The 12,415-nt window shown below is 34.1% G+C and overlaps 2 protein-coding genes across 2 annotated transcripts; one reads left to right on the top strand and one right to left on the bottom strand.

Annotated features, from left to right (window-relative positions):
• Positions 1-3,282: 3,282 nt before the first annotated feature.
• Uch (Ubiquitin carboxyl-terminal hydrolase) lies at positions 3,283-5,938 on the top strand. Its single transcript, XM_073969296.1, has 4 exons — positions 3,283-3,631; positions 3,785-4,068; positions 4,141-4,267; positions 5,466-5,938. Exons 1-4 carry the CDS (start codon positions 3,593-3,595, stop codon positions 5,700-5,702), a joined length of 687 nt encoding a protein of 228 aa, XP_073825397.1. The 5' UTR covers positions 3,283-3,592; the 3' UTR covers positions 5,703-5,938.
• Positions 5,926-8,236, bottom strand: LOC141394614 (uncharacterized). Its single transcript, XM_073969297.1, has 3 exons — positions 8,048-8,236; positions 6,137-6,592; positions 5,926-6,074 (listed from the first exon to the last, which is right to left on the bottom strand). The coding sequence occupies exons 1-3, from the start codon at positions 8,106-8,108 to the stop codon at positions 5,935-5,937; spliced, it is 657 nt and encodes a 218-aa protein (XP_073825398.1). The 5' UTR covers positions 8,109-8,236; the 3' UTR covers positions 5,926-5,934.
• Between the last annotated feature and the right edge of the window lie 4,179 nt (positions 8,237-12,415).

The raw sequence follows: 12,415 nt of genomic DNA, 5'->3' as shown, positions 1-12,415 counted from the left end.
ATTTCGTCAGCGGCGGGTAGGGATCAAGCAATTGGTTTTGTTTTTTTTTTTTGTAGGGATCTCAAAGGCAACTGCTTATAAATTGTATCCAACGGAGTGCATTTTTCATAACTCCGTGTGGACTGCATCGAAGGATGTTGTGAAATCATAACTCCATTTGCACAACTTCCAACATTTTTTACTGGGACGACATTAGATTCGATCGAGTATTCGCTCGTGAATGAAAAAATCGAACTATGAAAACCTATGTGTTCTTAAAAGAACATTGAGAAGGTAGATGGTAACAAATGTGTTTATTTTGAAGCAAAAACTAAAAAAAAAAAACAAATTTATTAATGAAAACATTTAAATATTTATTGAAATCGTTGAATAATATTTTCGGAATGAAGTTATGCTAGAAAACTCTGCGAAATGATTTATTTTTGTAAAACTCATGGTTTAATAAGAAAGGTTAGCCAAAGCTTTATGTCAATTTAAATTTTTTCATTCGAGTATGCCTAAAACTTCAAAACAATATAAACAAACTGTGTATGTGTGTGTGGTGTTTGAATAATATGCCAAAGAATTTTAAAAACAATCAAATTCAATGATTTTTAAAATTGTTTTTAGACCATTTGTATGGAAGAAATTGGTGAGATTTGCATTGAAACAATCAGTTTATGATATTCACAACTCGATTATGTGGAGAAAACTTAACTATTCATTCATTTTTCGCGTTTTTTATAAAATGCTCAAAAAATGCATTGTAAACAAATCCACTTGTTGCTTTTATTTTGAAGTTTTAGGAATTCAATAAAAACAAGGGTTCTATAGATTTTTTTCATTTAAATCTACCTCTTTACTTATACCATGGTAAAACTTTTTGACATTGTTGTAACAAATTGCTAATGTGTCTACCTTAATAAATGTACGGTTGGTGGCGCGAATAGGTTTTCATAGTTTGATTTTTTCATTATCGAGCAAATACTCGATCGAATCGAATGTCGTAATTAGGCCCCAGAGCTGAGCAAAATCGAGAGAGAGGCAAATTTAAGGGAGAATTGATATTTAATTTTTCTTGATGTTTCATTACTTATTTCAAAATTTTTTAAACGTTAATGTTGTCTAAAATCGTCCACAATGCAAATTATTAAAAAATATAAATAAAAAATTGCATAAACCATGGTATAAGTAAAGAGGTAGATTTAAATGAAAAAAATCTATAGAACCCTTGTTTTTATTGAATTCCTAAAACTTCAAAATAAAAGCAACAAGTGGATTTGTTTACAATGCATTTTTTGAGCATTTTATAAAAAACGCGAAAAATGAATGAATAGTTAAGTTTTCTCCACATAATCGAGTTGTGAATATCATAAACTGATTGTTTCAATGCAAATCTCACCAATTTCTTCCATACAAATGGTCTAAAAACAATTTTAAAAATCATTGAATTTGATTGTTTTTAAAATTCTTTGGCATATTATTCAAACACCACACACACATACACAGTTTGTTTATATTGTTTTGAAGTTTTAGGCATACTCGAATGAAAAAATTTAAATTGACATAAAGCTTTGGCTAACCTTTCTTATTAAACCATGGCATAAACTTTTAATTGTTTATGGTTCACAAAAAACTAAGAGTACGTTTTCACAATTTGCCTGTGTGCTAGCACACAGGCGTGCTTACCCCTGATCTAGACCAATGGTGAGCAAAACAAAATTTAAGAGAATATAGGAGAATTTAACACTTGTCGTTTTCCATGGTTTTTCGAAATTGTTTTTTAATTGTGAAAACACAATTTTAATCTAAAATCGTGGATGAAATAAAAGTAAGAGTAGTTTACAGTAGCCACCAGTGGATGCCCGTGCACACGGCTGATCTAGACCGGTGGTGCTCAAAATATTGCATTGCATTAGTCTTTGCTTTGCTAAACCACGGCAGATGAGTATAAAAAGAACATGTGTTGTTGTTGCAGTCACGTTAACATACATGGATGATCTCGGCTGATCTAGACGTTGCACAATTACCCAGGTAGTGGTACCGTAAAATGTTGAATATGTTATGTCAAAATTTTCTTTATGTTGTTTGTGAAATTACAACAAAAATATTTTTTTTATAAAGGGATTTAACATTTCATATTCGAACAGCTGGTGTCATACCACTACCTTGGTAATTGTGCCATGGTTCTATGGCAGTGCCGACCAAGAAGGGCACACAAAAATGTGAATGTATTCAAAATATTGGCAACTTTTGACAGTGAGTTAGTAAGTTTGTACGCACGCAAGCTGCAAAACAATCACTGGTGTAGAGCTTATCGCTTATACATTTGGACCTCTCACTCCACATCATGAAGATCTCTCCTGACGTGCCAGGGATGCTCATGGCGGTAACCCCCAAGCAGGGGTACTGCATCGACAACATCTTGTTGTGTTGATGTACCGTCAAAAATTTCGCATCTTCATGAAAATGGTCCATTCGTGTCATGAGGAGATAATCTATTGCAGTCCTTTGAATATTCTTCCACTATGTTGCGCTAACATTTGCATACTACACTGACACCGCATAGATTACCACAGACCGGCCTATTGCTATTTTTGGCAGCACCCCAAGTACATACTGCCGGCTATCGACTTGAGAACCTTAAAAGCCTGCGTACATAAGCTGCCTTGCCTGATTGCCTTGCTTTCCTGCTTCATTTCTGACATAATAAAAATAAAAGAATAAAGAAGGCCGAGCAAATTTCGAACTGTGTTGCCCTTTTCTTTTTTATTCTTTTATCAGAAGCAAGCAAGGTAAGCAGGCAAGGCAGCTTATTTACTCACCCCTTTAGAGCTTTTTGCCGGGTTATATGCTGTTTATATTAGAGCTTTTTGCAGGGTTAACCTTCTTTATGAGGATTTGTTTGAAATATAAGCAATGGAATTGACATTTAAAACCCAGTCGGTTTGTTAAATCCGGTTATATATAAACGGGGTATTAGGCTTCTTTATGAGGATTTATTTGACATTTGCGCTATGGAATTGACATTTGAAACCCAGTGGGTTTATTAAAACCAGTTAATAGTACGGTTACACTGGAGTTTTTTGCCGGGTTAATCCACTTCATGAGGATTTATTTGACGTTTGTTTGCGCTATGGAATTAACATTTGAAACCCAAACCCACTGGGTTAATCCGGTTAAATGTAACCGGGGTATAAGTGCAAACGGGGTACAACCTGATTTAATAAACACACTGCATTTCAAATGTCAATTTCATTGCGTATACGTCAAATAAATCCTCATAATTTTGGCTCTAGTTTGGTACTTGTCTTCCCCAAGCATCGACGCAAAACAAGACGGGAAAATTGTCGACCATAACTTTTCGCTTTCAATGTGTTCATATCCTTGAGAGCTTGACGTATTGCAGTTTCAACGGAAACTTTCACTTGCAGTGTCGCCAAACGCCACAATTTAGCAGAGACGCATAGTAAAAAGCTTTTTCAAAAAAGAAAGAAAAGAATACAAATACAAGTCACACTCCCACCGAACAAAAGCCGGCATTTTTCTCGCTTGTTAAAATAAGAAATCCTTTTTTTGGAATTTGCTTGCCAAGTTTTGATCTCACGCAAAAATGTCTTCAGTTTGGACACCATTAGAATCTAATCCTGATGTAAGTAGAAAGAATAATTAAAAAATAAATAATTATTATTATTTGGGTTAATGGTGGTGGTGGATGAGCCTTGGCGTCAACTAGACGCTTAGCTATTAAAATATGACTCATATTGCCATGCAAATAATCTGACCATTCAATCTTTTTTTGTAGGTATTAACCAAATACATACATAAATTGGGAGTGTCGAAGGAGTGGGCCCTTACCGATGTTGTAGGTTTGGAACCGGAAATGTTAGAATGGATTCCAAAACCGGTGAAATCCATTATTTTGCTATTCCCCTGTTCGGATAAATATGAAAAACATCGCGCCGAAGAACATGAACGTTTGGCTGGCGAGGCCCAAGACCATCCCAAATCGTTGTTCTATATGCGTCAGTTTACATCGAATGCTTGCGGTACTGTGGCCCTTATCCACAGTGTGGCGAATAATGAGGAGTAGGTGTTGATGATTTTTAGTTGTTTTTGTTTTTCTTTAATATTTGTATTTTATGTTTTTTTTTTTAACAGTGTTAAGTTGGAAGATGGTGCTTTGAAGAAATTCTTAGAAACTGCCAAAGATTTATCACCAGAAGATAGAGGCAAGGCCTTGGAAAATGACAAGGGTATAACTGAAGATCATCAGGCATTGGCAACGGTAAGTTAAAATTTTAAAACAGCTGAAAAATATTGGATAGTCTCTCAAATTGGTTGGTAATAGACCTGTTCGATAACCCAAAAGTTTGTACAAATTTGCCAAATCTTACAAAATGTTGTTCGATAACAAACTTGTTTAGTAAACGAGAAATGAGAAGTGGTTGCAAATAGTTGCAACAACTTGCAAGTACTTTTTACTTGCGAAGTTATCAAACAGACTTAATATTTATCAATTAAATTAATTAAAAATCTCAGAAGTAATGGCCTTCGCCCTAACAAGGCAATACTTAAAAAATAATATTTATCATTTTTTTCCATATTTGAATACTCCAAATCATAGTCATAACGGGCTCTGAATACCACGGATTTACACGCTACCATCCGACCACAAATAGGTCTCACTATCCTGAATACAACAATATAAATATATTTAATCTATGGGAAGTCCATACTTCCCGAGATAGAGGCCTTGAAAGTTCCAAAAATCGCGCAGCCGTGAATGTCGTAAAACCCCAGCTGAAGGTCGGCTATTGGAGAAATTTTTCAATTTAGAAGAAAATGTTGGGCTTATGCGATTTCTGTGAAATTTTTACCTCAGAGGGGGTTTCTTTATGGCTAAAATGAGAGGAAAAATGGAACGGGCAACGTGGGGTTCTTGACTTGGCTAAAATGATAGGAAAAATGTTATTTATTTAATTTTCAAGACCACATAAAGTACAGTAAACATGTACATACATCATTTTATCAGAATGAATTCTGTTTTGATAGTATTTTACATTCCATCATTTTATACTATTCTTATGATCTAGAGGTTAATTTTCTGAACACAAAAATATATTTTCATCTGGGGTAAATCCCAAAATTGCGGAATGAAAATCCTCTTATTCGCTTTTCCTGTAATTGATCAGTTCTATGAAGCTTTGTCTATCTGGTACAGCACATAAAAGCCATAAATTGCATTTTATGAAAAGCGGATGACGTACTCTACGGTATATGGTTATTGTATGCAGATAAAGTTTAGAAAAATTTGAGCAAATATTTGTTTTATCTTAACTGCATAAATGACGCACTCTGTTGCATGCGATGCCATTATCATAAATTTTCTAAATGGCAGTTGTTTATTTAATCTTTATTTTCTACAATAACCGGTTTAGGTATATTAAATACAAACAATTCCTCAACTTACTCTTATTTTCCAGGAGGGTCAAACCACAGCCAATCCAGAGGAAAAAGTCTATCATCATTTCATTGCTTTGGTCAATGTGGATGGTACCCTATACGAGTTGGATGGACGTAAATCATTCCCTGTTAAACATGGTGCCACAACAGCCGAAACTTTTGTCCAAGATGCTGCCCGTGTATGCAAAGAATTTATGGCCCGTGATCCCGAAGAGTTGCGTTTCACTGTAATGGCATTGGCTGCAGCACAAAATTAAAAAACAATATTTTGAAAATCATAAACATATGTATACATTCATCGCTACATGGCTTTGCTCTCAATGAATTTATAAATTTTTGTTTTGTTATACTTTTTTTTTTGAACTGAATTATGAGATGTTATCTCGAAAAATATAACTAGCTTTTGTACTGCTTAGATGGGCTTTGCTTAATTTTTTTACAATGTTTTAAAAAAAATTCTTCATACAAAAAATAAAAGCATTTGTGTCTTTAACTTTTGTTTTTACTTCCAATCTCTTCATTGAAAAACTTAAACATATTGTGAACATAGGAATCTACATACTGGGGATATTCCCAGGCAGAAGTCCAACGTATAAGATCCGATCTAGTGGTACAGTGGGGAAGATTTTCTAAAAGAAAAACCAACCTAATTTAAAACAAAAATTAAGAATAAAACACCTCCCACACTTACCTGCCACAGCCAGTCTGATTTCGGCTTCCTTTTCATAACGCTCCGCCAATTCTGTTAGAAATTCCACAAATTCTGTTAGTTGCCATGAACGATAGAATATTTCATTACAACTTCCCGGTAATTTACTTAAGGCCTTTAATTGTTTTAGGGATTCTTTGGTCTTTGTGGATATATCTCTGCAAATTGATGCTATAATTGCCAAATTGTTACAATGTGTTTTCATGCTATTGGGATACAATGTAAAGTCGTCATTAGTTTCTGCCGAAGATGAATTCATTTGTTCCAAAAGCTTAGTTTTTATTGCTTCGATATGCAGACATAGTTGTAGGCCACGTTTATCGGCGAGACACCACTTTTGAAAATGCTCCACGGTGGTTTTTGCTATAGACTCCAAACGCGCTTTACATGCCAGCACATTGGAATCAGTAAAGGATTTCGAACTGGAACTGGGTGAATCTGTAAATATGGAATAACAACATGATGAGAACTTGGTTTGGGAACAAATTTCGGAGCAAGTTGAATGTAGTGGCTGGATTTGAAACTTTGGCTTATCTTTCCTTTACCGACCCACCTCAGAAGATTATGAAAAAAAATACCACAGATAGTGCTTTTTATCCCGATTCCAACCATGTATAGCTTTTGTTGCGGAAATGTATACTTCCCGAGATATGGGCCTCCAAAGTTCCACAAAGGCCCTAGTATAAAATGTTGGCAAACCACCGCATAAAATTATGAAAAAATACCACAGATAGTGCTTTTTATCCCGATTCCAACCATGTATTGCTTTTGTTGCGGAAATATATACTTCCCGAGATATAGGCCTCCAAAGTTCCACAACGGCCCTAGTCTAAAATTTTGGCAAACCACCGCAGAAAATTATTAAAAAATTACCACAGATAGTACTTTTTACACCGAATCCAATAAAAATATTTAATTTAAAAGAAAATGTTGTTCCCGTTCCCGAGATTTGCACCTGTCCATAGGAGAAAGTCTTAAATCCCGGCCGAAGGCCGGCTATTTAGAGAAAAATATCTAATTTAAAAGAAGATTTTGTTCCCATTCCCGAGATTTGCACCTGGCCATAGGAGAAAGTCTTAAATCCCGGCCGAAGGCCGGCTATTTAGAGAAAAATAGGTTAGGGCCTTTGTGGATCTTTTGAGGCCCATATTTCGGGAAGTATACATTTCAACAAATGCAATACCTCGTTGGATTCGGTGTAAAAGCACTATCTCTGGTAATTTTTTCATAGTTTTCTGCGGTGGTTTGCCAAAATTTTAGACTAGGGCCATTGTGGAACTTTAAAGGCCCATATCTCGGGAAGTATACATTTCCGCAACAAAATCAATACAGCGTTGGAATCGGGATAAAAAGCACTATCTGCGGTATTTCATAATTTTTCATAATTTTCAGCGGTGGGTCGGTAAAGGAAAGGAGTTCCATCATATGGTTTTTCGGAACTTTCGAAGCCTATATCTCGGGAAATACGAATTTCCCATGAATGATATACATATTGGCGTAATCAGCATTCCAAGACCTACCAGTGAACATTTCAAAACTTTCTGAGTCCAGCCACTACATTCATCTTATGCCCAAATTTCCTTTACCGACACTTCGCAGAAAAAAATACAAAAATTTCCTTGAAATCGTAAGTTTTCTTAAGTAGCCGGCCTTCGGGATTTAAGACTTTCTCCTATGGACAGGAGCGAATTTCGGCTACGCGAACAAACTTTTTTAAATCGTAAATTTTTTCCCGAGTAAACAAGTGAATTTTCGGAACTTCGGAGGGTTATATCTCGGTAAGTATACATTTCCCCAACAAAAGAAATACATCGTTGGAATCGGCATTAAAAACACTATATGTATGTGGTAAAGGAAAGATATGACCTTGGTTTGTAACATCTGTTTACTTACACCAAATTGGTGAGAGGGTATAATTTTGTGTGGCATTTTTAGTTTCGGGGGAGTCAATCATTTTTTTGTACTAATTTATTTCTTTTGTAAAAATCAATCGATTGTGGTTCATTCAGAGTCGGATCCTAATGTTTACAAACAGATGATTGTGTGAACAGCTGTTTTAAAATTATCGATACAAATACCACTGTTCAAATTAGAGCTGACAAAAAATCGATGGCACTATCGATAAAATCGATTTTTTTTAAAAATTAAATATCGATAGATAATTTTGCCTATCGATATTATCGGAACAAAAATCCCCAACCCAAAACTCATTTAAATAAATAGAAATTTCGCTGCTTTTCGGTTTTGTGTGTGTGAGAAAATAAGCCCGTAGTCACACGTACATATTTTTCGGAAAGGTAAAATGTATTTTTTAATATTTTTATAAGATAAAAGCAATTTGTTATTCTCCTTAGCATTGTGAACTACTTGTGCAAAATGTCAAGAAAAGCATTGACATTTCCGCCATTTTCATCTCCAAATTAATAGTGGTGACAGCTTACCGATAATATCGATAGTAATCGATATTTTAAACTATTATATCGAAAATATCTAATGTTGGGAATATCGGTGGTTTGCCAGCTCTAATGCCATGTTCATACTAGAATTTGAATCACGTAGTTCGTTCTCATAATTACGTACACGAATTAACCCGTTCATACGACATGGTACACAATTCATAGCAACATGATTCATTTTTTCATACTTTTTATTTTCTGATTTTAAAGAAAGTTTCATCCAAAAGACGAGTAAAATTAATTGATATGAACTGAAAAACTATTTGTTCTTCTTTCAGATATCTATTTAATATTTAATTACATTATTTTCATTCATCTTTTCTATTTTTTCTCACAATTTTGGTGTTTTCAGCAAATAAAAATATTTTTCTATTTTCAAAATTAACGAGAGAGACGCCTGCCAAAATAACATTTTGGTATACAGACTTTCTGGCAGGCATTTGATTTTTGTTTTTAAATTTGTACGCGAATTTGAAACGATGGACAAGAAATGCAACTGCAATAAACGAAAATAGAAAATTTGCTATGATTTGAATGTTTATTAGTCCTTAAACCGTTTACTTTTCATTCAGCTTTTGCAGTTTTACTAAAAATTTTTGGGTTTTTAATAAATTTTAAATTTTATATTTTTCCTGTCATAATTAATTTATTTCGATAAATTCTCTCATTTGTTAGAGATGGGACATATTTTATCGTCGTTCTGAGAGTAATTTAAATTGAACAAAGTACACAAATCGTTGTTCGTTCTCAAAATTTTGTATGGGAAATGAAGTAATTATATCGTAATTTGGGGTCGAACAACGAATAGAGAACGAATTACCGTCAGTCTGAACAAGGCATAATTCAAATTCAATTCAGTTTGAAATAGCGTAATTTGGCGACACATCAAATTTGAACAACTCATATTAGCTGTGTCTGGTTACCCTAAAATTTGTAACAATTTGTACCAATTGTTGCTGGAAGTCGTCTGTTAACACAAAAAACCAGCAAAAGAGAGCGATTTGAGAGAGACATTTTGACAGTTCTTTCACTGAGAGCTTGCAAATTCTTGCTGGACAAATTTCTTCTAGCAAGCACTTGCAAGCTCTTCTTCTTCCAGGAAACAATCAATCAGCCGTTTTTAGTTTTTTGTTGATTTATGTTTGTGAACAATAAAAACAATTTTATTGTGGAAATTGCATAGTCTAATTGTATTGTTTTATGGAGAACAAATTTGTAAAGTGGAAAAATACTTTTTTGTTTTATTTTCTTTTTTATTTTTAATAAAATACAACGTGTTTGCTTCCTTTGTTGGCGGACAAATTGTTCTGTTTTGGCAAGTCAGCTGATTGCTTGCTGGTTTTTGCTGGGAAGGTGTCTGTTTACTTTTTACAATTTTCTAGCAAAAGAGAATAAAAACCCCTTACTCTCTGAGAAAGTTCTTGCTGGACAATTCTTGCTGGGAAAGTAACCAGACAGACTTATTGCTGTTACCATGGTACAATAATAGCCTGTTTCCACGGTACGTCGTTCGTTTTGTTTACAAGTTTTTGCAAGGAAAATTTTTCTTGTAAGAATTTGCAAGTTTGATCAGCTGATTTAAATTCGAATTCTTTGTGGCGGACTTCTTGGCAAAAGCATAAACAACATTTGGTTATTAAAATAAACATAAATAAAAAAGGGAAAAAATATTAAATAAACTATAAAAACGATAATGTAAGTAAAACAACTTATTTTGTGGTGAGTATTTTTTTATTTAATCATTTCTGCCAACTTCTTCTTGTTTATCAAATCAGCTGACTTCTTGCAAGTGTTGGCAAATTTTATTATTTATTTATTTAATCATTTCTGCCAACTTCTTCCTGTTTATCAAATCAGCTGACTTCTTGCAAGTGTTGGCAAATTGCTGTTCGATAACAATCTGCAAATTTTTAGCTTCGAGAGAGTAAAATTAGAGGAGAGAGGTTACTGAGAACTTGCTGAGTACTTGCAAGTACTTTCACTTGCGGAGTTATCATACAGACCTATTCATATCGATTTTGGTGAATTAGACGATTACCGAGTTGTGGCGAGTATGAATGGTGGTGAGTAGGAACCATGGCAGAACTACCAGGTAGTGGTATCACACCAGCTGATCGAATATGAAAAGTCAAATCCCTTTAAAAAAAAAAAATAATTTTTGTTGTAATTTCCCCAACAACATAAAGAAAGTTTTGACATAACATATACACAATTTTACGATGCCACTACCTGGGTAATTGTGCCATGGTAGGAACATTATCTCTCTCTTTTGTACGCACTGCTGCTACTCGCTGCTAGTGAATTGAATGAATAATGGGTACTTTACACGATATGCATTTTACATATGGGTTGTCACTTTTTATATACAAAATGTATACGCAAAGTGACAGCTCATATGTAAAAAACATATCGTGCAGAGTACCCATAAGTGTTGTTTTTATGTGTGAGTGTCTCATGAGTGCAATAATGAGCACGAATAGAGCATTTGTATGGCGAATCGTACGAAAACGTAAAGGCGAGTGCTCATCTTGTGCATCAATGCATGAGTGGATTTTTTTTGCATTCATGCAGATGTTTAGTTATTAAAAAAAGTCCTCGGCACATACGATCCGTTATTGGCCCTATTACGTTGTTCGGCTGTCGAAATACGTACATGAATTAACACGTCCCCACGACACCATTCGTCATTCACAGTAACATATGGTCTGTTCCAGAACTGCAAGAATCTACTAATTTTTACTATTTTTTCCATAATATTAAGGAAAAAATGCTATCATAGTAACAAATAGTAGCTTCTTGCAGGTTCTGGAAAAGAGCATTTCTTAATTTTTTCTCACTTTTTGTTTCTTGTTTTTTAAGGAAATTTGAACAAAAAAACACACATAATACACAATAAATGAACAGGAAAAACAATAGCCATTCCGTTGAATGTATGTTTTATATTTAAATTCACACTTTTCATTTATATTTTCCATTAATTCTGAAAATTTAGCTATTTTTATGTATTTCTATTTTCAAAATTAAGAGGAGAGTGACATGTCGTAACAATATTTGTGTATAAAGACTTTCAGTGATTTATTTCCTTTTTGTTTCGAATTTTTTACGCGTTTTTGAACTAGTGGACAAGAAGTGTGAGTTGAATTAGAAAGAAAATGCAGCTTTATTCCATCTGCACCTATATAAAGTGTTTAGTTCATTAATTTTCATTCATCTTTTTCTATTTTTCTGAAATTTTTTGTGTTTTCAATAAATTATTAATTTTTGAATTTAGACATGTCATAATTTATTTTTTCGATAAATTCTCTCATTTTTTACGGATGGGACATATTTATTGCTCGTTCAGAGATTATTTCTACTTGAGCAATGTAGAAAAATTGTCGTTCCCTCACAGAATTTTGTATGGGGAAATAAAGGCTATATCCCACCATATGCTTTTTCACATGTATGACATCAGCTGGTCTGTATATAAGTATACCCAAGTGACAACACACATGTGAAAAAACATATGGTGTGATATAGCCATAAGCAATTTATTCGTAGTAAGTCGAAGGTCACACTAGAGAAGTTTCACTGAAACTTTTAGGGATTCGTAAATTGAGTTCCCCTCTACAGCAACTTCATGATTTCACTCTAGTATGGACATCGACCTAGGAGCCCTGGATTTCATGAAATTGTTTCAATAAAACCATCTAGTGTGACCAAGGACTAATGGACCGAACAACGAATAGAGAACGAACGACGTACCGTGGAAACGGCACATTAATCCGTTAGTTATCGATAACAGTTTTTGCCAAATGTTTTCAAT

The sequence above is a fragment of the Musca autumnalis genome, unplaced genomic scaffold (assembly GCF_047663935.1).
Source record: "Musca autumnalis isolate F117 unplaced genomic scaffold, ASM4766393v1 scaffold_2, whole genome shotgun sequence".
Taxonomy (NCBI): domain Eukaryota; kingdom Metazoa; phylum Arthropoda; class Insecta; order Diptera; family Muscidae; genus Musca; species Musca autumnalis.
The sequence above is the reverse complement of the archived record's forward strand: the minus strand, read 5'-3'. Positions and strand labels throughout refer to the sequence as shown.

Coding starts and splice junctions, on each gene's coding strand:
- LOC141394614 (XM_073969297.1), bottom strand. CDS start 8,108: ATGATTGACTCCCCCGAAACTAAAAATGCCACACAAAATTATACCCTC. Junction 6,593..8,047: donor TACCCTCTCACCAATTTGGT/GTAAGTAAACAG, acceptor CCATATTTACAG/ATTCACCCAGTTCCAGTTCG. Junction 6,075..6,136: donor AATCAGACTGGCTGTGGCAG/GTAAGTGTGGGA, acceptor TTTTTCTTTTAG/AAAATCTTCCCCACTGTACC.
- Uch (XM_073969296.1), top strand. CDS start 3,593: ATGTCTTCAGTTTGGACACCATTAGAATCTAATCCTGAT. Junction 3,632..3,784: donor CATTAGAATCTAATCCTGAT/GTAAGTAGAAAG, acceptor CTTTTTTTGTAG/GTATTAACCAAATACATACA. Junction 4,069..4,140: donor AGTGTGGCGAATAATGAGGA/GTAGGTGTTGAT, acceptor TTTTTTTAACAG/TGTTAAGTTGGAAGATGGTG.